Genomic DNA, 26,857 nt, shown 5'->3' with positions numbered 1-26,857 from the left:
CTGGCCATTTAAATGCTGCAAGAGACCACAACAATTATTGTCCAAAGGTTAAATCTTCCAAATTCATGTATATGAACATCCCTAGGAAAGCTATAATTTTATATATAATATATTAAGCCATTTACTTACTCTGATCTCCCATTTAGAGGCTGGTTTTGTGCTTCAGGCTCCTGTATTATAATATCAACGTCACTGGGCAGCTTCTGTACATAATAGATAAACACATCAGGCCTGACCATGTAAATAGAGATAATATGACTCATTCGATAAGTAAACCTTAAAAATAAGTGAATATAAAATTACCAAGGGTGCTATTCTAAGCACAAGATATTAAAGGATACATGTACTGTTAACATGAATGAATTTTGTTACAACAGCGCCACCTGCTGGTCATTTTCCCACCAGTCTGACCACCAAGTAGTCAAGGAAGTTGTCAGGAGAAAGAAAGAGGCTGCTCTGATGTTCTTCTGCTTAGAAAAAAAATAGAAACCTTTCTCAAATCTTTCCTAAGCAGAAGAACATCAGAGCAGCCTCTTTCTTTCTCCTGACAACTTCCTTGACTACTGGGTTGTCAGACTGGTGGGAAAATGACCAGCAGGTGGCACTGTTGTAACAAAATTCATTCATGTTAATAGTATATGTATCCTTTAATATCTTGGAATTAAAAAATAAATAAATAATGTACATTGCAAAAGTGCTTAGAATAGCACCCTCATTAATTTTCCATTTGCTTATTTTTAAGGTTTATTTATCGTTTAAATGATTTTGCTTGTTGTCAATGTTTCCTCTAATGCCTTCTCGACTGTGCAGGTAAGAATAAATGCAAAAATGTTGCGTTATTACATAAAATTTGTGTGCTTACATGAACATTGCTTGTTGTATCACCAAGATTGTTGCATTCCTGAGCCATTACAGCCAGATGGAGGCCAGCACATTTTCAGTTGCCTGTTTCTCCCTAACAAGGACACACAAAGCTTTGCATCTCTATAGAGTAGCCATTCCCAGATGTTATACATTTGAAAGGGATGGGGGTTTGTTAATGATTCAGAGCAGTTTCTCCAAAATACAACAGACCAAATTAGTGTTACAAAAATGAAAGATACTGGAGACAATACCTGGGGCAATATTTAGATTAAATGCAACTGCAGTACTTTGTCAGCCCACTGCTGTAGGCCTTAATACAAGTGTGATAATGACAGCTAAATATGCATCTACCATTGCAGAAATAGAAAAACTAGAGGAGGGAAGCTTCTTTAAATGAGTATTTTTTCAGCTCAAGCTCTAGGTCTGCCTCTTCCCAACAGTGTATAAAAATAAAGACCCAGCAAGGGTTGCTGTATTCAAAGACAAAGTTGGCACCTAGGAACAGTTGTCATTCAACAACTCTACCTTTGGTTTAGTGAATCTTTTTTCAAACAAATCTGTCTTTGTGCAGACACAGGTTCCCATGTATGTGTAGCCACTGATGTGTAAGAACAACAAGTCACAATCACACAATGTCTGCATCTCTATTTACATGGTCAGTGTCTCACCTCCATATGATGCTTTGTGGTTCTTATCGATACTGAGATATTAGGGCTTCTTTGTGTATCAAGTTGGTCATCTTGCTCTTCTGCCCATAAAAAAGAATTATTAAAGAATTTGATGCAATACACACACACACACACATATACTGTATATTATGTTTGTTGTCATCAGCCTAAAGAAACCACTTGGCCATCCACTCCTTGGCTTTCAAGACTGCATTAAAGTTCCACTACACTAATCTAGATATGCCATTACCTTCAAGTACCTACCAGAGAACCTAGAAATATCTAGGGTCAATTCTACACACCATTAGATATAAAAATTGCTAAATGACATAGCTCAAAGTTGATGGGATCAGTCATGCGGCAGGGCCCATCAGGAGATTCCCTGATATCCTCATGGCCGGGTACACCTTGCTAAAATGCATGAACCTGAGAAAGAAGAATTTGTTCCCTGAAAAGTTTGTCCATTCACCCTGGAAATTATATTAAGGTTCTGGTGAAAAGTGGTCCCTGTTTGGTTTAAAGCAACTTTTTGCAAATTTAAAGCAATTTTTGTTTCATAATAACAGTGCTTAATGATCTAGATATCAAATCTTTAAACTGTAAGACATATTCATTTTAATAAGTCCACTACCTTCTGTTTCTGATGGAATTTCATCCAGATGAACAATGGCATCCACTGTTGGTTTATGGTAATCCGCGTATAGCCCCTTAGTGGCAGTTATATGGTCCCTCTTAGATCTGCTCTCTTTGCTAATACTGGTCACATTTGAAGAGGCACTAATATCAAAGAAGGGAACTTTTGTTATTAATGGATCAACATTTATCAACTTAACAGAAATTATTTATGGGCAAGAGATCAAATGGATATTTGTGGTGATCTTAATATTTAAAGGACTATGCATAGGAGGACTCTATCAATTAATACTAACCTAGAAAGATTTTGCTCTGTAAGTACTTGGTCTGGCCCATCCATAGCTGGAACAGAGTCTGTCTCGGTCTGCAAGTGACTGACATGTAAACTAGAATCCTCTTGTAATTCTGATTCTACAACTTCTTGGAAAGTTGGGGCAACAATGAATTCTTGTGGAGGAACCTGGAAAGAGCAGCCATCAGTAAGAAAGCAAAAAGATGTTCCATAGCGTGGGTTTCATACGCATTTTTGAATAGTGCTATACAGTAAATCCCCTTAGAATATACAGACATAATTGTAACCAAATACCATGCCTTCTGAAATACAGTAAATTTTACAATTTTCAGGGAACCAGGAAAATATTATGTAAAATGCAGGAAAATATAAGATCAGGGAAATGTGTTAAAGTTAATTTTTCTTCAAGTACTAAAAGGATATTACTACAGGAGTCTATTTTACTTTGAGATACAATATTTACTGTGTTAATAACAAGGGTTAAAGGAATCCTGTCATTGGAAAACATGTTTTTTTAAAAACGCATCAGTTAATAGTGCTACTCCAGCAGAATTCTGCACTGAAATCCATTTATCAAAAGAGCAAACAGATTTTTTTATATTCAATTTTGAAATCTGACATGGGGCTAGACATTTTGTCAATTTCCCAGCTGCCCCTGGTCATGTGACTTGTGCCTGCACTTTAGGTGAGAAATGCTTTTTGGCAGGCTGCTGTTTTTCCTTCTCAATGTAACTGAATGTGTCTCAGTGGGACATGGGGTTTTACTATTGAGTGCTGTTCTTAGATCTACCTGGCAGCTGTTATCTTGTGTTAGGGAGCTGTTATCTGGTTACCTTCCCATTGTTCTTTTGTTTGGCTGCTGGGGGGAAAAAGGGAGGGGGGTGATGTCACTCTAACTTGCAGTACAGTAGTAAAGAGTGATTAAAGTTTATCAGAGCACAAATCACATGACTTGGGGCAGCTGGGAAATTGACAATATGTCTAGCCCCATGTCCGATTTCACATGGGTGCAGGACTGTATAAGGGACAGACTAATTGGAATTGACCATTTACAGGCAGACCCATGGCAAAATATACATCTGCTTAGTATTTTAAACCTCTTTATTTCACAAACAATAACATTCATAGAGGAAAAAACTGTTTTTGGTAACATCAGGACAAAATTTTGATGTCAAATCCAGGAAAACATTCCTTAAAATCAGAGAAATGCACCCATTAAAATTTTACAATAAAAAATGTAAAATGCGGGAACACCTAAAACCAAGGTACTTAAAATCGAGGTTTCACTGTACATCAATAAGAAAATAAATCACTCAGTAAAACCAACAATTCACTACCATCTGAGTGTGCTTTCTGACAAGTACTGACATGTCTCGACTGTACCGCTTACCTTAGTCCTTTCATTTTGTTTGAAGACACCTCCCAGATAAGGTTTCTCTAAGAGCCAAATGGATGTGAGGATAGCAGCTGAGGTGGCTTTCACCCGGATAGCAGAACTGTGAGCTTGAAATAATTCCGCTTTACCAGCTGTCCAAAACAACCTCCTGTCTGACCACCTGATCATCCACTCCACTAACTTCTCCTCATTGCCAAATTTGGCTTTCAGTTCCATTCCAAGCTCTTCACTGGGTTTAAAGTGACCAGTATGGATTACTCTGTAGTGATATGAATTGTGTGCGGGCACATTAACTGATACATCCGATACCTCTTTATCATATTTGGCTTTTCTTTGTTCTTTCAAACCAAATAATCCCCTTTTGCCCGAGTGACTCATTTTTGATTTGCAAAAGAGTTTATTTGATGTGTCTTTTGGCTTGTCTAGAATGACAGTTGAAGAGAATTTCGGGATAAAGTCAGATGTCTTGTTATCTTGAGACAATGATGTACCTTGTAACATGTCTGAGTCATTCCAAGGCTCTTTATTAACTGCATAGGAGCAACCGGCTCGGAACACACTCTGGATTTTGGCTTTACCCAGCCTGCGTTTTAGTGTCGTGTGGACATCAAACACAAGACAATTTAGCTCATTTTCTCTAAGTTGATTGCAGAAAGTGCTGAGGAAAGGGATCCCAGGTTCACTGCAATGAAGATCTTTTTCCAGGAGGTAACTCAGAAACAGCTCTAAGAAGGTAATGTATTCTTCATCCTCACACTCAAATTCCCAGGTGCCAACAGTAGGAAAAATGGTTACATTATCTGTGGACTCTTCAGCTTTCTGTTCTTTATCTGGTTTTCTTTGCCTTGGCCTCTTTACAAATGAGCCTTTTGCGATGTGACGCTCACTTCTGCAGATGAGAATTAATATTATATGACTGGAGATGTGAGGAAATAATGCATTTGTAGAAATGAACCTTGCAAGTGCACCCCAAATATGCTATAAAGAAACTTCCTGTGGCAACACATACTAGCATAATATGCATATTACATTCCCAAATGAATCGTTCAAGTAAGTGCAAAGGTTATGATATCAGACAGTGTCAAAAGAAACATTAAATGATAGATGAGTAAAGTAGAAGTCACACCCTACCTCTCATCTGAATCATGAAGTGTGAAGGCTTCTGAGAGAGTATCGGCATCGCTATAAACTTGTGGCCGGGCCAGATCAGTGATGGTGCTCCTGCTCAGGCTGGTGCCCAATGACAACTGGTCATAGCATTGTACCTCCTCATCAGACGTATCTCCGAAGACTGATTCCCAGACGTGCATTTCTACTGGGCCTATGTTCCTCTGTATACGCTTTAGCATTTTCAGACGCACTCTCTGAACATTATGAATAACAACAGACATCATTTCTTCCCCGTGAGGTCCTGTCAGATGTAAAAATAAATATATAAATAACGGCTTTTAAACTGTTTTACAGTACTTGATACTTAAATCTTTGGCATATGAACTGGAGAAAAATAAAAGCATTCAGACAATATGTATGTTGACTATGATTAAAAAGCGTTCACATACAACAAAACTCATCATCCATGTGGTATCATCCTGTAAACAATATATAGTAACTTAATTTGACAGTCAACTGCATTGGTGCTACTCATATAGGCAGTGGTGTTGTTACATTAAGAGCAATAACTGGTTTAAACCAAACTAATTAAATATAAATGGTGTGCAAGTCTATAGAGTCTGGGTACATTACCCTTCACTGTGGAGTGCCTTAGACGTTGTTGAACAGACTGGTATTTCTCCCGGAGTTGCACACGGACATCCTCAGGGTGAGGGAAAGCTTTGACCAAAATTTCTGCAACCTACATAAGCCCATTCAGAAACATGACAAAATTAGTTGTAGCCACAAAACTGCCCAACAACATTCATATTATCCCCTTGTGACTCGGCAACTAGTCACTCCCCACAGACAGACAAGCCAAATACGGAGTACTTTTTTTTTTTAAGTACAGGTATGGGACCTGTTATCCAGAATGCTCGGGACCTGGGGTTTTCCGGATAACGGATCTTTCCGTAATTTGGGTCTTCATGCCTTATGTCTACTAGAAATTCATTTAAACATTAAATAAACCCAAAAGGCTGGTTTTGCTTCCAATAAGGATTAATTATATCTTAGTTGGGATCAAGTACAAGCTACTGTTTTATTATTACAGAGAAAAAGGAAATCATTTTTAAAAATTTGGATTATTTGGATAAAATGGAGTCTATGGGAGGCAGCCATTACATAATTCGGAGCTTTCTGGATATTGGGTTTCCGGATAAGGGATCCTATACCTGTAGTAGTATTTTAGTGCTTTGGGGTGCAATATGTTCCTCATTTTGCAAGAGACAAGATGCATACAAGCCAACAAAAAGTTTCAGACCAATAGAAAAGCATGAATTAGTAGAAGCAGAGATTTGGAGAGTTCCACTGGGGAGTCGATTGCTTCTGCAGTGATGATTTTCCCATTATTATAAATGTTTAAGGTTTTTTTTATATATATATTGAAAGAAAAAAGGAGATTTTGTGTACTCACCGTTAAATCTCTTTCTCTTCTGTCACTTGGGGGACACAGGGACAGTGGGTATAGCTAGTACCATTAGGAGGCAGGACACAAAAAAAGTAAAGAAAACTGGCCCCTCCACTACTGGCTATACCCCCAGTAGGCGGAGCTTAGCTCAGTTTGTACCAAAGTCAACAGGAATATAGATAACTTGAAATCTAACAGAACTACAACATTGTAACAGACTGTATCTTGTCTAATGGAAAAGCAAAGGCCTCAATTCAGGGGGGGGTGGAGTCCTGTGTCCGTAGTGACAGAAGAGAAAGAGATTTAACAGTGAGAACACAAAATCTCCTTTTCTCCTAGTCATCTTGGGGAACACAGGGACAGTGGGGACATACCAAAGCTGTCCCTTAAAAACCCTGGGTGGGAATAGAGGCCTAAGTGGTAGTAACCACAGGGGCTTGAAGCACCTTTCTGCCAAAGCGAGTGTCAGAAGCCACAAAGGTATTGAAATGGTAAAATTTGGAAAAGGAGTGGGCCGAGGTCCACGTAGCTGCTTTGCACAGCTGTTCTGCTGATGCCTGGTTTCGGAATGCCCAGGACGTACTCACACCTCTAGTGGAGTGAGCAGTGAGTCTGACTGGTGGAGTCTGGCCTTGTGCCGTATAGGCTCTCTGAATTGCTTGTTTGATCCAGCAGGATATGGTTGCCTTAGTAGCTTAAGCACCCTGGTTTGGTCCTGATGGAAAGACCAGTAACAAATCAGATTTACGTATGTCTTGAACTCTGTGTAGGTAGAATTTTAGAGCCCGGACTGGTTCTAAAGTGTGCAATGCCGAGGTATGGTAATTTACATAAAAGAGCACTTAGTTCTGAAACGCGCCTCGCTGAGGCAATTTGCAAGAAGTAAAATTCTGTTTTCCAGGTAATCCATTGAAGAGATACTGAGCCCATTGGTTCAAAGGGGGGATGTTGTAGTGCACGCAGCACTATTGTGAGGTTCCAGGGAGGGACTGGTGCTCATACGGGGAGAGCCAGATGAGCTACCCACTGCATGAATGTCTTGACTTCAGGTAGTAGTGCTAGGCGTTTCTGGAAGAGAACCGATAGTGCAGATATTTGTGACTTGAGGGAGCCTAGGGACAACCCCATGGACAGGCCGTCTTGCAGGAATTCCAGAATGTTGGGATTCAAAAGCACTGTGGATTTTGCTTTGTGATGGGTACACCATTGACGGTAGATGGCATAGACTCTGTGATAAGCTCTGTCTGACACTGGTTTTCGAGTGGCGCACATTGTGTGGGACACAGCCTTTGAGAACCCCTTCTTTGTTAGGATTTGGGTCTCAAGGGCAATGCCGTCAAATTGAGGCTGGCTGGGTTTGGATGATAGATTGGCCCTTGATTTAGGTCTGGAAGGTCCGCTGGCTTAGGAAATCAGATTCCCAGTTTAGCAACCCCGGAATGTAGATGGCTGACAGATGAACTTGATGGGTTTTCGGCCCACTGGAAAATGAGCTTTATCTCATTTAAAGCCCCTCTGCTTCTTGTACCCCCTTGGTGGTTGATGTAAGCCACCACAGTGGAATTGTCCGACAGTATTTTCACCACTTGACCCCTCATCTCCTTCTGCCAATGGAGTAGCCCTAGACGAATTGCCCGGATCTCGAGCAGGTTGATCTGTAGCCTTTTCTCATCCGGCTTCCATTTTACCTGTGCTGGTCAACCTTCGAGAACTGTTCCCGGCCGAACTTACTGAAAAATGGTAATCCCATCCCTCAGTGGATGCACCAGTATCCCGTCTTTCCAAGAATACAGCCCTGCCAGTTCCGGACGCCTCTTCTTTAAAAGACTCTATGGACAACAAGCTAGAGAGCCTACTACGCTCTGTGTTCTCAGGCTCGGGTAGCTCTCGTAGCCCAGTAATAGCCATGGCATGGGTAGCAGGGTAGTCCAATCCTGGTCCGACTCCCTTCTCAATGCTATTATTTCGGGAGCACCTAGCCACAAGCTCTTTCAATGGGCATCCCAGATCAAGGAAGCAAATCATTACCTGTGTGAGGCCTCGCTAGATGCAGCACAAGTGATCAGCAGATCCTCAGCACTTTCAGTGGTGGCCCGCTGGCCACTCTGATGAAACTGTGATTTGTTAAAGCTGTGAGTGTGAGGGAAAAACTGGTGACACCTTGCAGTGACGTTTGAAAAGCACTTTAGAAGAGTCGGACGAGACTTCAGGTTCTTGAAGATGAAGGCACCTTCAGAACAGTCGCAATCATCCCCAGAATCTAATGGGGGGAGGAGACGAGTGTCTGGGAGGGGTGTCGCTTTCCTCATCAGATGGAGATGGTGCTCTGTGCTTGGACACCCTTGCCCTGGGGTTGTCCAGGCGGGATAGAAGCTTGTCCAATAAAAGAGCTTGCTTTGGAATTCCTGTGGCTAGTTGTGATGTGGAATAGGAAGGTCACTGGGTGGCTGGTTGTCTCTATTAAGAACTGACGGCTCCCCCTGAGAAGGCTGACCTCACCTGAGGTAGAGTAGGTTCTGAGCCCTGAACTGGCGGTTTACACCTTACACAAAGGGGGGTCTTTGTGCCCTGAGGGCAGGTGCACCCTTTGAAAAGAGGCTGTCACTGTTCCCCTCAGACATAGTGGCTGAAAAAGTAAACCTCTTGTGTGCAGTAGGGTAATACCTAGCTGGTATGCAGCGGAGTAAGACTGCTGCCTGCTTGGAGTAGAGTCAGTAGAAAAAAGCACACTAACCTGCGTGTGGTAGGAGCAGATAGTAATTGTGGGTAACTGCTAGTGAAATGGCACTAGCTAAACCCGTGTCCCAGCTGCACTGATGCACCGAACCACTTCTGTACAGGAGAAGTACGTTTTGTAATGGCAATGGTAATGGTGGCCGAGAGCTGTAAGAGCGCGCTTGTGTTCACACGATGACACAAGCAAGTGAACGAAGCACCATGGCGACAATTTCAAATTGAACTCTCGGTCAGGGCATCCGGTGCGCAACTCATTTCAATAAATAGAGTAGCTGTGCGGACCTTAAGTTTCTTTCCCAGCTAATGTGTAACCACCCGGTCTGCTTCCCCTAATGCTAGGCCCCGAGGGAGAAAGGCAAACTGCAGCCTAGGTATATTACTTCTGCTAGAGGGTAGAGAGGCAGTAGGCACCCGTGCTGTCCCCTCAGCAGTCGGTTGGGCAAACACTGGGGAGAGCAGAATACTCACCAGTTAGTAGAAACTCTCCCTGTGTCTTCCAGCCAGCTCTCCTCCTGGAAGGAAAGGAGGCTTAATTCGGCTGTTGGTCTGTGAAAACACCAATTAGACCCCAGAGACAGAGTCCAACGTTGAAAAATGCCCAGCAAGGATCTTCTTACTCAGTGTAGAAGTCCTGAGCATCCTCTGTTGTCAGATAACTTGACAAGTAAAAAATCACATCCTCACCTCCTGAGGACACAACTAAAACTGAGCTAAGCTCAGGGGTTATAGCCAGTAGGGGAGGGGCCAGTTTTCTACTTTTGTTGTGTCCTGCCTCCTAATGGTACTAGCTGTACCCAGTGTCCCTGTGTAACCCAAGATAACTAGGAGAAAGGAATAGTAATACATATACAATGTTGCACAAGGTCAGATCAGGCATGCAGAAGGACAATTCTATATGGACACTCAAAAACGTACCTTCCTTACAGGAGGCAACTCACTGACAAGGCTCAGAATGATATCCTGAATCAGCTCTTCACAGTTTATAATGCGGGTGAACGGGAGCATTCGGCATGCCCAATCCAGAGCCTCAAAGCAGCGCTCAGTAACACAGGCGTCATAGTCATCTGCACTCTGGTAAGAAGGAGTAAAACGGTCATGAACAAAATATTCTGCAAAGTTAAACTAATCAAAGCTCTCTGGCTCTTCTTGTATGACTACCAATGTCTTTTCCGTATAGTAATGGTTGTAGTTGAACTACTTTCGGCTTTTACCATTGCATTGCTAAGCCACTATTCATAAATATATATTTCTAAGGCTATGGGCACACAAACTGAATGCTCCAGCTGTTCCCAGCCTGCGTATTTTCGTAGGACGAGACAAGCTGATCTGCTCCCTGTCCCTGCTGATCTGCTCCCTGTCCCTGCTCCATTGATATGAAGCCGAGTTCAGCCCAAATACGTGAAAGGAGGCATCTCCAGGCTGACCTCAGTGTGTGTGTGCACACGCAGGCTGATTGGATTCAAATCAATGGAGCAGGGACAGGGAGCACATCCACTTTTTTCAGCCGGCAAAACTGAGAACAGTTGGAGCCTTTAGCCTGTGTAGGTGTTAAGCTACTTCTGAGGTGTGCATATACAGAACCATATCACATGTGACTGTAGTATAATGGCTGGAGCTGCAATCACTGCTGCATGCTGGGAGCGACTGAACCTTCTAAACTGAACACCTCTTGGCAGTTTAACATAAAGTTTGGCAGTGTGTTTTAATATGCAAGGGAGTTAAGGGAGTGCATTGTTGTGGGGAATATAGCTTATGAATGCTGAGCAGAAGTCCTTTACCTTAAATAGTTTGCCATTATCCCTTGCTTTCTGGTACTGTCTGCAGCTAAAAGATAGTCTCTCCCGCACGTGAAGCATCCAACACAGGGCACATAGTTCTCTAAAGCAGCCTAGAAGGGAAAGAATATGAAAGATTCTTTGCCAGGTTGATGCACACAAATGTGCAGGATGTTGTCATCATAAAAAAGGTAATAAACTAGACAATGCGTATTACAAACCTACGATGCTGGCTGAAATGTGGTCCTTTTGTTGATCACTGGCTTTAAAAAACACTTTGCTGCTGTTGGAGTAATTCAGTAGGGACTCAGGAAGAGCATTTAATGGAGGAAGAGAGCATTTAGCACGAATCTGGTGAGACAAAACGTATTATTACTATGATTTTGATTAATAATATGTAAAGATGTATCTTTGTATGTATGTATTTATATTTTTTCTTATTTTCACTGTTCAGAGGGAGAAATTGGACACTTTTGGGAAAGAAGGGAAGGAACTGCCCTTTAATCCACATATAAATATATTTCAGAAGAATCACATTTATAGATACCAGGGGTAATTGGGTTGAAACATAGTAAAGTAATAAAAACTAGCTGGCTGCTATGGGACTATAAATGTTTGTATACAGGCCCAGCTTGGTTTTGTGTGCACACATGTAAGCTGTGACACATCTAAACAAAAAAAAAAAAACTGTGTAGTATACAGAGCATTTTGTACATTTTTTTATACATTCATAACAAAATATTTAAGACAATACAATGTTGAAAAAATGATTCTGTCCCATGCTGGGATGAATGTTTATAATTTCTCAAGGGGATATGCTCCTGAATTCATTAATTTTGGGTACCTTTTGCAAGAATTTTCTGGCACGCTTTAACTGCTTAATATACCACTGGGCAGCAGGCACCGAGCAGTGAGCCGCCCGCAAAATCAATAGGATTCTCTGTAGAACACCAGAAAGCTTCTGCCGTGTGTGTTTTTCTGCTTCAAATTGTAAATCTCTGTGATCATCCTGGAAACAGAAAACACATAAGGAAATAAAAGTGAATATATCACACGTGCTAAACTCCAACAATTACATCCAACCAGCAGTTAACCACCAGTCTAACACAAGTAAGAAAATGAAAGCTAAATGGTTCCTATGAGTAACAATACAGGTGCAGTTTATTAATTAGCCTATAGACAGCAATTAAACATATAGTGAGACTTTACAAAAAAGACGGATGCTTAAGCCTCTTCTTGAACAGCTACAGAAAAGAAATATACCTTACCGATGGAGATACCCGCTCCAATTAACAGCTAAAACACAGGGAAAAACAGCGACCCTAAAGTCACCAAGAGATCTACCAACCTTCCTGCAAGCTTGGGACATACTGGAGATGGCATTACCGGACTGGCAGGATCCCCAGCAAAGAGAACAGCTACCACAGCAAGTCAGGTGGTAAGAAGTTAGCCGCAAGAGAGGGAGGCAACCGCTAGCAACGAAGTGAGGTCAAGAGACTTATTCAACCGTAAGCGGAGGTGTACTCTGTACACGATAGATGCCCTTATCCAAGACTGGATGCACACAACTACTCAGAGGCATCCTTGACGGGACAGAAGCACTACTACTTAACGTTTACCTACCCAATCAAAACCAGACAGCTTACTTATCAAGAATTCTTTCAAACTGCTAACACTCCCCCAGCTACCAACTATAGTGGCAGGTGATTTTAACATGTCACAATCTACCTTAAGAGATAGATCAAAACCAACCATATGTACGCATTCAGAACAGTTAACTGGAGCTTTCAGACAAGTCTGATGGCTTTTCGTACTGTTATTATAAATCCTTTAGTACTCTCTTAACCCCCACACCTAGTGGCAATATTCAACGATTTTCTAAAAAGGGAAGCAGTCCCGAGATGTATGAACACCTCCCACATCACAGTCATCCAAAACAAAGTAAAGACCCCCTCGAGTGTGCCAACTACAGGCCAATATCATTGATCAATTCTCATCTAAAAATTTTCAGCAAAATATTGGCAGACAGACTATCAATTATTATCCCTTCGCTGATAAACGATCAAGTTGGTTTCGTACGTGCAAGGCAAGCAGGGGATAATACGAGGAAAGCAATTGATCTGATAGACATCATTAATCCCAAGAAGGAACCTGCACTGGTACTCAGTTTGGATGCGGAGAAGGCCTTTGACCGCCTGGATTGGACATACATGCTAGCACTTCTAGAACTGATGGGATTTCGAGGCCTTTGTCTCCATCTTTTCACATACATAACGGTACACGGCAAGGCTGCCCACTTTCCCAGTTACTTTATATCCTGTGTATCAAACCAAAGGCTGTTGAATCATATTCTCACAGCAGCTAGGAGACTTATATGCTCAAAGTGGAAACAAAGAATAACCCCCATGATGAACGAAGTCCAAGATAAAGTGGAAGAGATACGGAGAATGGCATACATGTCAGCTATACATAACACCATGCCAGCTTATGAAAAGATATGGATTAACTGGATATACCATTTCCCTACCACTCTGACACCCCCGTGAGAGATGCAAAATATTAATTTTTACTCTTAAGACATGGTCTGTACAGAAATGCGAATAGTAGAATACTTTACACACCCCCTGGATAAAGCCCTAATTTATCTACCCCAAATCATTTCAGTCCTAAGCCCACTAAATTGATATTAATAACAGGAAAAGCCATCTTGTGCCCCCATTCCACGTTAAAAATGAAGCTGTAATACACTTGTGACTATGCCTAAATTCTATTGCACCTAGATAACTACTTCCACAAATTTGTCTATTTTGATTTTTTTTTTATTGTGCCTTTCTTTCCTTTTCTCTCTGTTTTCTATTTTGTTTTGTTTTGATTATCACTGTGAAAAAGAATAAAACAACGAAATAAAGAGTTAAAAAAAATATTTAGTGCAGGGTACATAGCACATATGAAAGGGAGCCCTGTACCTAATGCACTAGCAGGCATTCTAGGGGATAAAATTGCCCATCGAATGCACATCTGTTTTCAGTGCTGCAGGCAGGCAGCAAATTATTTAGAAAAAAGGAGTAAATTAAAGTGTGGGGAAAATAAAGTTGGGGGAAGAAGTTGTAAAAACAGAGGAAGCAGAATGGTTCATGTTAAAAAAAGCTGTGCAAAAGTGAGGAAGAAATGGAAAGTGAGACTATATATACATTAGGAATAAATCTATCTGTACATATAAAAATGCTTTTATTGTATATTCATACTTCACTGACTGAAGCTGGCTGCGGACAGTACAGAGGTGGTGCTGGAAGGTAAAGCTTGTCTGGAACTAAATCCGCTAGCCTTCTGCTAAGCTCCTTGGCAGAGTCCATCAGCTGATGGAGCGTTTCTGTAAGGATTTCCGCATCAGCCATTATGGCTGCCTTTAACATCTCTTGTACTGAGCTGAAGAGCAGATCAGCATCTTCTTCCTCAATTGGATCTATGGAAAATACATAGATTTACATTTTACAGAGCATCATTGCATACCTTTCATCTATATTTGGATATTGAAGTGGTTGTTTATAGGGATGGCCGAATTTTTTTGCCTAGTTTCGCCGAAAAAAAATTCCGCCCATAGACTTGTATGGCGTTGTGCGTCAAAATGAAAAGACGCACGTCAAAAAAAAAATTGTCGCGCAACAATTTTTTTGACGCCCATAGACTTTAATGGTCGTCGGCATCATTTTGCCAGCGGCGTATTTTTGGCAAAACAAAACGGGTCAAATTCGCCTATCCCTAGTTGTTTACCAAAAAGTACTACCATCAAATAATGCCTAACTCTTAAATCACTTTAGTTTTTATTGTCTTCCTACAGTCACATCTCAGAAATCAACGATTTTCCTTTGTCCCTTTTCCTGTTGCTCGCTTGACATTATTAAAAATTTGATGCATTAGCTGAAAGCACATCCCTACCAAATAGATGCTTCCCCTCTTAAAAGCTTTGCTATTGCCAATAACATCTTGACACATTAGTTGCTGGCAATTCTAAGCCCTTTGTGTATTTTTCATGCATTTAGTTAAGTGTTAGCAACCTTTCCTGTTTTTTACTTTTTTAGACAGGTTTTGAAAAAGGAGAATAGGCCTATATAGAAAAAGAGAAGAAACAATAAGACTACCAGTAAATTCTTTTGATATGTTGCCATCTTTAGGCGCAGCGGTGAGACTCGGAGGTCTTCCCAGGAACGCCTGTAATTTTTCCTGAAATATATGTGCTGGAGTCAGGGTCGGTGGTAAGGACAACTCTTTTCTTTCAGACCTGGAAACAGACAGTATTATAGTTGATTTAACATGTTTTAAGAGACCAATTTGTAAAGAAGAGAAAGTTGTAGAACTTACAAGAACAGTACCTTTTAGATCAGGGGTCCCCAACCTTTTTAAACAGTGAGCCACATTCAAATATAAAAAGAGTTGGGGAGCAACACAAGCATGAAAAAGTCCATTGGGGTGCCAAATAATGGATGTGATGGGCTATTTGGTAGCCCCTATGTGGAGTGGCAGCCTTCAAGAAGCTCTACTTGGCACTATACTTAGTTTTATGCTTGGAATTCAAAAATAATCACGTACTTTGAGGACCCTGAGAGCAACATCCAAGGGGTTGGAGAGCAACATGTTGCTCACAAGCTACTGGTTGGGGGATCACTGTTTTAGATTATTGGTTAGCAGAGAAGCAGCAATACAAATACTGTGATGTGGTTACAATATAAGTGGAATGACTTACTCATCAGGAATGCTTTCGATGTACAGGTTATAAGCTACCCCCATAGAAACGGACATCTTCCAGTCTCCGAGTTTGTTTGCTAGCCACACAGCCTCTGGCACCAATCCACCAACCAGAAGCAAGTCAAGAGCATATTCCACCGTCCAGACGCAAGACAGATTCTGGTCTCTAACCACACTGGCAACCATGCTGTGCTGCAGAGCGACTACTCGAGGATGCCGTTCTATAAAAATAACAATGTACGGTCAAACTGGATCAACAGACAAAGTGACAGTATAACTTTGTATAGCTGTTTGCGGATATGGACATATTGACTGGCCGGCCACATCCCCAATTAAATGCTACTTCATTTTGGGGCTGCTAGGCCAAACCCCCAAAGGGGAGTGTAACAGTATACATCGGAAGAATTGAAGTAATAAAAAAACAAAAAGTAAATTATTTACATTTTCACCTCAATTTTTCCAAATAGAAACAGAAAGAACATTTAAAAATATGATAATGATTCCAATTTCATAGACGCTATATAGTGTTGATATTTCCATATTTAGAAGAACATATCTGTATTATATATATATATATATATATATATATAATATTATAGGTATTGGTTGTACCTGAAGCACCATAAAGAGGGAGCAATATGTGGACGTTGTGTGGAGGAAAGACATAGAGCTGCTGGTTAGTGAAATATGCAGCCATGAATCTGCCCATAGACTGGATCACAGCCAATGCCGCTTCAGGGTGAAGATCATCAAATAGCTGTTGTTCAAGGTCCTCTGTGGGGAAAAGGGAAACACAAAAAAAATCTCCTGTTGTTCTGGGGTATCAATCAGCCTCTGTAGCACAATACATTGCCTGGTTATTTGTCTTTACTGATTATGTAAACGTAAAGCAAAAAAGTGTATTTTAGGGAGATTGTACAGTAATTAAGATTCAATCAGATTTGATAAAATCTTGTTCCTGAAGACACACTTGCATTTTGCCTCCAAGGCAAAGGCAAGGCTTGTCTGGTTTAAGTATTAAAAAGGGTAACAAATAATATAACATGTTTTGGAATAAAAGCACTCCGTATCTTGACAGCGCTATATAAATAAATGATGATGATGATGAATAAATAAAAGTTGTGGCATCAAACACGTGGGCAATATCTGATCTCCACCTGCTAGAAAAAAAAACATTACAGTAGAAGATATAGATCCTTTCCAGCAAGGCATAAAGCTATCCATTTTCCTTTATGAAGAACTGTGAGGCAGTGATCTTGGGGAGACTACACAGTGGGGATGAGCCACTAAGAAAGATAATCGTGGGCCATGTTATGAGGCTGCTGTTCAAGTCTGAAGGTACAACGGTCCTATGAAAATAAAGACATTGTCCAATGACTGGTACCTCGGTTCTCAGAAGTTCAACATCGTCTCTTCCTGTGGGTTGGCAGCTTTACACAATGTACCCTGGACAACCATCATTTCCATAATACAGCTGCACATCAGTTAATAGTGCTGCTCCAGCAGAGTTCTGCACTGAAATCCATTTCTCAAAAGAGCAAACTGATCTTTTTATATTTAATTTTGAAATCTGACATGGGGCTAGAGCTGTTGTACCTCCATACCAACACAGCAGCCCAAAGATGAGTCAAAGAAACCTACAAATCATAATGTAGGACTTGCTCTTAACATGTAAATCCGATCAGAACGTGGATTTAAGTGTTTTTGTAGATAGAAGGATGCCTTGTAAATGTTAATAAATCTGGACATGTTTTCCAAAGCCAGTTTAATTATTACAGCAATTTTAATAGCTACAGTCAGCATGTGTTTTTATTATAAGTTCTACATCACTGCAGCAACAGGTTAGGCTACCCTTTAAACACGGTTTTGTATTATGTAAATGAAATACCAACATGACCAAGCAGGCTCAGAAGATAAACGGATACCTAGACTTCTGTTAAAGGAGTAGGAAAGCTACCAAAGCAGTTTATTGCCAATAGATTAGCAAAATTATGCAAGATACTGTATAACACAGCTCTAGAAGCTCTCTCTGTTTGTTTAGGATAGCAGCTGCCATATTAACTTGGTGTGACATCACTTCCTGCCCGAGCCTCTCCCTGCTCACTCATAACTCTGGGTTCAGATTACAGCAGGGAGGGGAGGAGGGAAAAGGGAGGGAGAGAGGAGCAAACTGAGCATGTAGCCCTGGAGTTTGATGTTGCAAACAGGAAGTCTGATACAGAAGCCCATGTGTACACAACACAAAGAAAGAAATGCTGGGGGTCATTTATAAAGTTCGCGCAGCACATATTTTTCGCAAATGGTTGTATTGCGCATGTTTTTTGCTGAGCGTTAATATATTGCACTGCTCTGCCCGTCTTTCCGGTTTTTGCGAATTCGCAGTGTGAATAAATTTTCGCAAATGGCGCGCAAATGAGACAGGAGTTTGCACAAGCGCACCCAATGTGCGAGGTTGTTGTGCGCGAAAATAGCGTTAAATTCGCAGTTTGCAAAACTGTTTTGCGAATATTTTATTCGCCACCAAAGTTGTGGCGTAATTGAGTCGCAGAGTGTGCGCATAAAGATACGCAATTTGCGAATTGTTACATATTTATAAAGCCCCTTTAGACATTCGCATTGTGAATAAAAAATTCGCAATTCTGTATGAACCCTCTTATTCAGCTTTATAAATATAACCATGCGCAGGGCAAATATATTCACTTTGCAAACCAACCTGCCCTGCGCGAAGTTTATAAATGACCCCCGCTGTGTTTCTTTTGACAGGGGACTCAGAGCAGCTCTACTTTGAGGGTTTACTGGTGTATTTATATAGACCTTTCTGATAAAGCTTACTTGTTTTAGCCTTTCCTTCTCCTTTAACTGCAAAATGCAAGAATGCATCACAAATAGTCCATGTGACTCAGCACAGGAATAGTCATCTTTATCTATAAGAAGGGATGAGCTCACCAGGTGCCTCTGTAAGTAGATTGGATTTCCTCAGTAGTTCTCCCACAAGCTGGTCACACATGCCTTGGGCATCATTTAGATTGTAGTTATAGAGGTGGCAGTAGAGTAGTGATAGGTAATATCGCGTCTGTAGTAAACTGGCTCTCCTCCCACCTGTGCACAACAACTTTACATTATAAACTGTTTTATAATAAAAACGAGTGCCTCAGCATCCTGTGCCCAAATTGTTTACTTTTCAGTAATGCCATTCTTTAATGTGTTCTGCTTTATAGAATGCAGATTCTTTATAGATTCATTGTTGCCCCTCTCACTTATCATGCCAGAGTACTGAAAGAGTAACCTATATGGCAACATTACTGCTGAGGTTGAAAGAAGATACATTCCAGTTAAACCCCTTAAACAGTGTAACCTTTAATGTTATACATTTAAATAGTAATTTGAGTGTGTTTGCAAGTGGATGTTGGGCTTATACCAAACACCTGTTTACTACGTTCCATGAAAGAAAGAAGCTGCATGGTTTCTATTCAACATGTGTTACATGAGTGTGTAAGCTTATATCGAAATGAGCGGCCCCATTACTCTACACTAATAGCTGTACCCCACTGTGCTCCGGATGAGACCTTTTATCCTCAGGGGTGAGCCCTTGCAATGGTGTGGAGGCTGGGTGCAATATTACTGTAACATAGTTACATAGTTACATAGTTAAATCAGGTCCATCAAGTTCAACCCCTCCAAATGAAAACCCAGCATCCATACACACACCCCTCCATAGTTTCACATAAATTCTATATACCCATATCTATACTAACTATAAAGTTTAGTATCACAGTAGCCTTTGATATTATGTCTGTCCAAGAAATCATCCAAGCCACTCATAAAGGCAAAAATCAGCCATCACAGAATCAGTAACAGTCAAAGAATGGGTGCCAGTGGTTCTTGAACAATAGCACTAGTATATTATAACAAATCCACAAGGACGAGCAGTTATAATGAACAGAAACAATGGATGATCACTTAAAATGGGAATATCACACTGTCCTCCCAGTGCCTCTCTGGTTTCCACGGAGGACACCTCTGACATGGAACCCAGGTGGGAATCTAGCTAAATCCCTATAAAATTGCTCTTGTTCCCTGTCTAGGCCACAATGCCTTTGGGATTATAATCCCTGCTAATGTCCTTGGTGGAAACAAGGGAAAGTTGTGCTCACCACTATTTTTTAAAACCATTAGGCGGGGGTGCAATGAGGGTGTGACCACAAAATACATATAGACAAATACAAGAGTCCTCTGCACTCAACCCATTATCAATATATTTAAGACAGAGACATTTTGTGCATACTGCTACTGAAAATGCCTTACCCTTTAAACAAAACAGGGATTGTCTTAAATATATTGATAATGGGTTGAGTGCAGAGGACTCTTGTATTTGTCTGTATGTATTTTGTGGTCACAGCCTCATTGCACCCCCGCCTAATGGTTTTAAAAAAATTAGTTGTGAGCACAACTTTCCCTTGTTTGTTATAGTTATACAGGAGCAGTGACCAGCTCCATGTTGTAGCTCCCACCCTTCCCAGCTATAGTCAGGTGATCCCACTGGTGTCTAATAAAAGGGCAGCCAAGTTTGGGAGTTTTACTTTGAAAGCAGCTAGTAAGTTGCAGGTAAAACGTAGTCCCTTTGTAAAATGTATAATGAAGCAATAGAATTCTTAATGAATCAGATAAAATTGAGCATAGGACTGGCCAGATATGGGATGACTTTGACGTAGTTGGCCATCTTAAATATATTGCAATATATGGACAAACAATCCCTGTTTTGTTTAAAGGGTAAGACATTTTTCAGTAGCAGTATGCACAAAATGTCTCTGTCTTAAATATATTGATAATGGGTTGAGTGCAGAGGACTCTTGTATTTATCTAAATGTCCTTGGTGGAGCCCAGAGCTGCTCAATATAGGAAACCCTACTCCTGACTAGCTCTCCTAGAGAGACTATTAAAAGTTCTAACTGATACTCACTTAACCCTGTCCTGGGGTTCTACTTATTCCCAGCTTCTCCCTTGGGGAAGTTACTGGCCAAAAAGCACCCAGAGCCATATGACTCATCCTTTTAGATTCACAATGCTACCTTGTGGCCAAAGCAGGGATAGCTATGAGTCATTCTATACACACAGGAAGTGGAGAATTACTCCCTGTATTACTATGGGTCCCGTTGGTGGGCAGTCCTTAGGGGGTTGCACTATTAATGGAGATGCATTTATCTGTCCCCTACAAATGGAAACACGCAATGATACCTTGGGTACTGATGTCTACTAACGCTCTTCTCCAGTAGTCCACTGATTCTTTGTATGATCCAAGCAGGAAACATTCTTCCCCTATGCAAAATATAAAAAAGTGGTGTAAGCTATATGCAATGATCAGCTGCAGACGATGTCCTCAACTCAACCCTCATGACCCCACCACCACATTTTGCAATCATGCTTTATTGCATAGGGCTACTGTAAATGTGGAAGCATAAATCATTCATACACATTCTTGCACTAATGTGAAGAAAGAGTATGAAGGACTACTGGCTACCAGAAAAGGATGCTCTAAAGGTAATTGCTGTGCCCACAAAGATAGAGTGAATCATTGGACTTATATTTTGGTTTCTTTGCTGGAGTCTGGGACTAGTGAGGGACTAAAACCCTATGTTTGGTTTGTGCCCAAGAGGGGCAAAGCCAGGGGCCTATCAGAAAACCTTAGACTACAGGCCAACTCTTCAAACTAATTTAGTTCTTAACTAGAAATGTGGAATGGCCATACTATGGACAACAAGGCAAATGGTGGGTGAGCAGGAGGGACAACTGACACAAGTGCACATTGGGAGTTTTCCTGGTATGTCTAATAATGCATTATTATTTAAATAAACTGGACATACAGCAGATATGCCTTTATGCTTAATCCTGCCCACACTATATAGGTCAGATAAAAAAAAACTGCAATCATTGCTGGTACCAGTCACAGGCAGAAGATGGAGGCTTTGGTCCAGCCCCTGTCCTGCAGCCTGAAGTTCAGCCTGGATATGACAGATCAGCGATGTTACTGCTTGTTGCTCACAGTTAACTTTGTTGGTGATTTTCTCTGTTGGATTTGAGCTGATGTGTTGTCTCAAATAGCTCTGATAACAAAGAGACCTGTTATATAGAAGCCTCCATAAGACTGCAAGTCTGAAACACAGAACAAGAATGCACTTAGTTCAACTTAGGATACAGCAAAATACAATTGCATATATTCTTGTAAAGGAAGTGTCTACTAAGGGCCCAATTGACAACTGCAAATGCATTCAGAACTAAGAGAACTAAACCCTAAAAATGAATGTGGCTAAAAATACCATATTTTATATACTGAACTAATTGCACCAGTCTAAAGTTTCCGCTTGTCAATAGCAGAAATGATCCAGGACTTCAAACTTGTCACAGGGGGTCACCATCTTGGAAAGTGTCTGTGACACTCACATGCTCAGTGGGCTCTGAGCAGCTGTTGAGAAGCTAAGCTTAGGGCTCGTCACTAATTATCCAGCAGAAAATGAGATTGGTCTGTAATATAAACTGATGCCACAGGGCTGATTATTAAATTCTGATGCTAATTGCACTGGTTTCTGTGCTGCCATGTAGTAATTATGTGTATTAATTACTAATCAGCCTTATATTGTGACATTTATATTCTATGTGTACTGTATATTGTGAGGGGACCCTTAAAAGTGGTTTTAATCTGCTATGGTTCTATTCACCTTGCTGTCCAATCAACTGCAGTTCAGGATAAACAGGCATCACTGATCCATACAGACCTTCCCTTGCATTTCTGGATTTTCAGAACTACAGCTTGTATACAACTACCACACAATGGGCAACTTAAAGAAGAGTTAAGTGTTAAAACACTGATACAAACTCAACCCACCATGAGGCAGGGCATTAACCTCCTGGTCTGACTTGGTGCACCTCTTCCAGAAAAATAACATATTGTTCTATATTCTTACCAAGTATCCCCTGTGCAGCCTGAATACTGCACATGCACCCCAACTAGGGCAGCAAATGAAATCATGAATCATGGCACCCTAGTTCTCTAAAATAAAGTACCCTGGGTCAGAGTGGGGTTTTTCTTGGGCCAGAGCAAAAGGTTAAAGCAGGCCCGGACTGGCAATCTGTGGGTTCTGGCAAATGCCAGAGGGGCTGCTATAAGGTGCCATAGAAAGTCAGTATTTAGTGGGCTGGTGGAGGCAGTTTGGGCCTTTGTGTACCTGAAATGCCAGGGCCTATTTTAATTCTCAGTCCGGACCTGGGTTAAAGGGATTCTGTCATGATTTTTATGGGGTAATTTTTATTTCTAAATTACACTCTTGACACTGCAAATAATTCACTCTACCATATAACATTTATTTTGTAAACCAACAAGTGTATTTTTTTTATTATAATATTGGTGTGTAGGCACCATCTCAGGTCATTTTCATGTCATCTGGTCATGTGCTTTCAGAAAGAGCCAGCACTTGGAAGGAACTGCTTTCTGGCAGGCTGTTGTTTCTCCTACTCAATGTAACTGAACGTGATTCAGTGGGACTTGGATTTTTACTATTGAGTGCTTATACTTAGATCTATTAGGGAGCTGCTATCTGGTTACCTTCCCATCGTTCTGCTCATGGGCTGCTGTGGGGGAAGCGAGGGAGATGAAATCACTCCAACTTGCAGTACAGAGTGACTGAAGTTTACCAGAGCACAAGTCACATGACTGGGGGCACCTGGGAAACTGACAATATGTAAAATTATATTTTAAAAAATCTGTTTGCTCTTTTGAAAAATGGATTTCAGTGCAGAATTCTGCTGGAGCAGCACTATTAACTGATGTGTTTTGAAAAAAACGTGTTTTCCCATGACAGTATCCCTTTAACAATTTTGTCACACTGGAACGGTTCCAACAAATCGGCACGCCCCAGTGTTTTAACATTTCATTGTCCTTTTAACATTTTTAAGTGATAGTAACAAGGGCAGGGAAGGTTAAATTGGTAAGGGCCATCTTTACAGTTAATTTCAGGTATGCTTCACTATGTAGAATAGAATCATAAAAGGATATATCAATATAAATGCTCTGTACCTTTTCTCTGACTTCATGCTGAGTTTTACAGATTCCGGTGGTTGTTTGACTATAGAACATGCAGAAAAGCCTTTAGGGGGCTGATCAACCATTTCAAAAGCTGGAGTGTATAATATATCAAGGATTGCCTTAATGCTCCCCGTAGGTGAGATAGAGAGCGTCTCATACTGATGGTGATATATAGCGTTTAATTGCTGGGAAACCATCTTTAGCAAACACACACTTTGAAGCAGCCTCCTGGTATAGAGCTGGTCTTGCTGTGCAAGGATCATTTTGGTGGTTTCAGTAGTAAGTTTTACAATGTGTTTAAATGACATTGGTGATATCACATCCCAGTGCAAGACTGTCAGGCACTGCTGGAAAACACGGAGGAACACAATACAGACATTTCCCTTCCGTTTTGATAATGTATCGGACTTTACAGAAGTACAGTAGAAACTCTGAAGAACAGACAAGAAATGTGATAGGCACCCGACTGTATACTGTAACAATGATTCCTTCTCTTCAAGGTGTCTCATGGTCACACACACTGTCCAAGCAGTGTGGAGGCTTCTCTGAATGAGATGAATGTCACTGGATATGGCATTCTGTCCATCATTCATTTCTCTGGCATGAATAGTGTCAAACATAGAGGCAAACTCGAGCTTGCCCTGCTCAGCATGTCCAAAGGAATCACAGGGAACAGAATATCTTGGGAAATCATCATCTGAGTCTTCTTCCTCGTCCTAAAAAAAGTATATAGAGGAAAATATTTACAAATGAATATAAACCACATATTAAGAGTTTGCAAAAAAAGTCCTTAAATCAGCCACGCACAGATCAGTCCCAAATGCTATTTGATCTATCAATCCACTGGCTGCATTGCTGACAGTCCAAATGATCGGAAAGGCAAGTGAAAATGAGTAGTTCAACCTTCCAAAATTGATTCAAATCTTCCCAATTAATTTCAATCATGAAATATTGCTGAAGATACTTGAAAGGGACCCTCCGTATATGCAATATTGTAGATTTTATGATACAAGCAGTTTCAACAAAGCTAATACAGGTATAGGATCCATTATCTGGAAGGGCCATCTCTCATTCAATTTGAATCAAATAATTAGGGATGCACCAAATCCACTAATTTAGATTTGGCTAAAGCCCTGAATCCTTCACAAAAGATTCGGCCAAATACCGAACGGAATCCTAATTTGCATATGCAAATTAGGGATACGATTGGGAATTTTTTTTTTACTTCCTTGTAATAGTCACGCGATTTCCCTCCACGGCCAAATTAGCATATGCCAATTAGGATTCAGATTTGGTTCAGCCAGGCAGAAGGATTTGGCTGAATCCTGCTGAAAAAAGCAGAATCCTGGCCGAATCCGAACCTTGGATTCGGTGCATCCCTACAAATAATTAAAATATTTAAAAATGATTTCCCTTTTCTCTGAAATAATAAAACAGTACGGTACCTTGTACTTGATCCTAACTAACCTTCATGAATCCATATTGGTGGCAAAGCAATCTTATTGGGTTTAATAAATGTTTAAATGATTGTTTTAGTAGACTTAGGTTATGGTGATCCAAATTACAGAAGGACCCCTTATTCAGAAAACAGGTCTGCTTTTACAGGAGTTCTTCACCTTTGAATTAACTTTTAGTAGGATAGTGATATTCTGAGACAATTGGTTTTAACTTTTCATTTGTGTTTTTTGGCGTTAGCTTTTTATTCAGCAGCTCTCCAGTTTGTCGTTTCAGCAATCTAGTTGCTATTGTCCAAATTACCCTAGCAACCATGCATTGATTTGAATAAAACAATGGAATGTGAATAGGAAAGACCTGAATAGAAAGGTAATAAAAAATAGCAATAACAATACATTTTTAGAGCATTTCTTTTTAGATTAGTTGAGCAACCCCAATGTGAAAGCTGGAAGGAGTCAGAAGCCGGCAAATAATTAAAAAAACTACAAAAAAAAAAAAAAATTAAATTAAATAAAAAGTTGTTTAGAACTGGTCATTCTATAATATATTAAAAGGTTAACCAAAAGGTGAACCACCCCTTTAAAATGTTATATGTACAGGTTGGTAACAAGTTGATGTCAATTAATTTTCCCTTATGGTGTTAGGGATGTAGAGAAAAAAGCAATATGGTACCTGTATTGTTGATAATTCAACAGATTGTACATTTTCCTCCTCTGCTTGCAAAAAGCCTGGAATGGTAGACGATGCAGCGTATGCAGTTCCATGATCTTTCAGTAAATGTGCTTTTAATGAGGACAGCGGCCTAAGTTTAATGCCATTGTTTTTTGGCTGTGAAATACAAAATGATAAATATGAATCAAGTTAATTCGATTAAGCAAATATTAATTGTGACTTTCAGGTTGTTTTAAAGGTAAGACACCCAAATAATGCAAAAATACATAATGATAGAATGCAACAGTAAGGCTAATGGCAAACAGGGCTGTATCCGGTGCACAAACGTAGGCAGAGAAAAAAGACAAACAGCTCCATGTGCCTTTAGGGTCAGGGCACACGGGCAGATTCGGGCAGATTAGTCTGCCCGGCGACAAACCACCTCTTCTCTGGGGCGACAATCTCCCGGAATTGCCGTCCCACCGGATGGAATGAAAAATCGCCAGCGGGATGGCACTCGCGGCGCTTCATTTTCCGAAGTCGCCCAAAGTTTCCTCATGCGGCAGCTTTGGGTGAGTTCAGAAATGAAGTGCCGCGGGTGTCATTCTGCTGGCAATTACCCTTAGCCTACACAATTTACCAGCTATTTGTAAATATAACTGCTATTGAAAACAAAATATATGTCCTTCCTTTTTATTCCTTATTCCTGCCCATCTATATTTCTTATTCCTGTTGAAACAATGTAACAGAAGTTACATCTTCTCCAGACAGTTCCCCCAATGTTCCGTGAACAAATCAATGAAGCAGCATTCAAGGCACTGCGGCAATACGAGTCTTGCCTGGAGCACAGCTGACATTGTTTCAACAGTCAGGACAAGCTGTGAAGAAGTCAGAAAGACACATACTGCATTCAATAGCAATAATAGTGGAAAGCTGCTTAGAATTAAAGCAACATTTTTGTTGGTTGGTTTCCCTTTAATTAGTAATTGCCAAAATTTGATCTCTAG

The 26,857-nt window shown here is 40.6% G+C and overlaps 1 protein-coding gene across 5 annotated transcripts in view; it reads right to left on the bottom strand.

Moving 5' to 3' along the window:
* cplane1.L (ciliogenesis and planar polarity effector 1 L homeolog) overlaps nucleotides 1-26,857 on the bottom strand; it is a 97,419-nt gene that overhangs the window by 37,506 nt on the left and 33,056 nt on the right. For 4 of the 5 annotated variants that reach the window (XM_041569585.1, XM_041569589.1, XM_018266340.2 and 1 more), the window contains exons 11-30: nucleotides 25,872-26,027; nucleotides 23,736-24,460; nucleotides 21,606-21,817; nucleotides 20,903-20,983; nucleotides 18,614-18,766; nucleotides 16,280-16,441; nucleotides 15,666-15,888; nucleotides 15,064-15,203; nucleotides 14,170-14,387; nucleotides 11,769-11,933; nucleotides 11,146-11,275; nucleotides 10,928-11,037; nucleotides 10,065-10,220; nucleotides 5,597-5,705; nucleotides 4,985-5,264; nucleotides 3,848-4,742; nucleotides 2,462-2,625; nucleotides 2,164-2,309; nucleotides 1,533-1,612; nucleotides 130-203 (exon numbers count right to left, since the gene is read on the bottom strand). In XM_041569585.1, coding sequence (XP_041425519.1) covers nucleotides 130-203; nucleotides 1,533-1,612; nucleotides 2,164-2,309; nucleotides 2,462-2,625; nucleotides 3,848-4,742; nucleotides 4,985-5,264; nucleotides 5,597-5,705; nucleotides 10,065-10,220; nucleotides 10,928-11,037; nucleotides 11,146-11,275; nucleotides 11,769-11,933; nucleotides 14,170-14,387; nucleotides 15,064-15,203; nucleotides 15,666-15,888; nucleotides 16,280-16,441; nucleotides 18,614-18,766; nucleotides 20,903-20,983; nucleotides 21,606-21,817; nucleotides 23,736-24,460; nucleotides 25,872-26,027 — 4,379 coding nt within the window. The remainder of the gene's footprint in view (nucleotides 1-129; nucleotides 204-1,532; nucleotides 1,613-2,163; nucleotides 2,310-2,461; nucleotides 2,626-3,847; nucleotides 4,743-4,984; nucleotides 5,265-5,596; nucleotides 5,706-10,064; nucleotides 10,221-10,927; nucleotides 11,038-11,145; nucleotides 11,276-11,768; nucleotides 11,934-14,169; nucleotides 14,388-15,063; nucleotides 15,204-15,665; nucleotides 15,889-16,279; nucleotides 16,442-18,613; nucleotides 18,767-20,902; nucleotides 20,984-21,605; nucleotides 21,818-23,735; nucleotides 24,461-25,871; nucleotides 26,028-26,857) is intronic. The other variant, XM_041569596.1, reaches the window with a different exon arrangement.

The sequence above is a fragment of the Xenopus laevis genome, chromosome 1L (assembly GCF_017654675.1).
Source record: "Xenopus laevis strain J_2021 chromosome 1L, Xenopus_laevis_v10.1, whole genome shotgun sequence".
Lineage (NCBI taxonomy): Eukaryota > Metazoa > Chordata > Amphibia > Anura > Pipidae > Xenopus > Xenopus laevis.
Note: the sequence above shows the minus strand (reverse complement) of the source record. Positions and strands in the feature narration are given on the sequence as shown.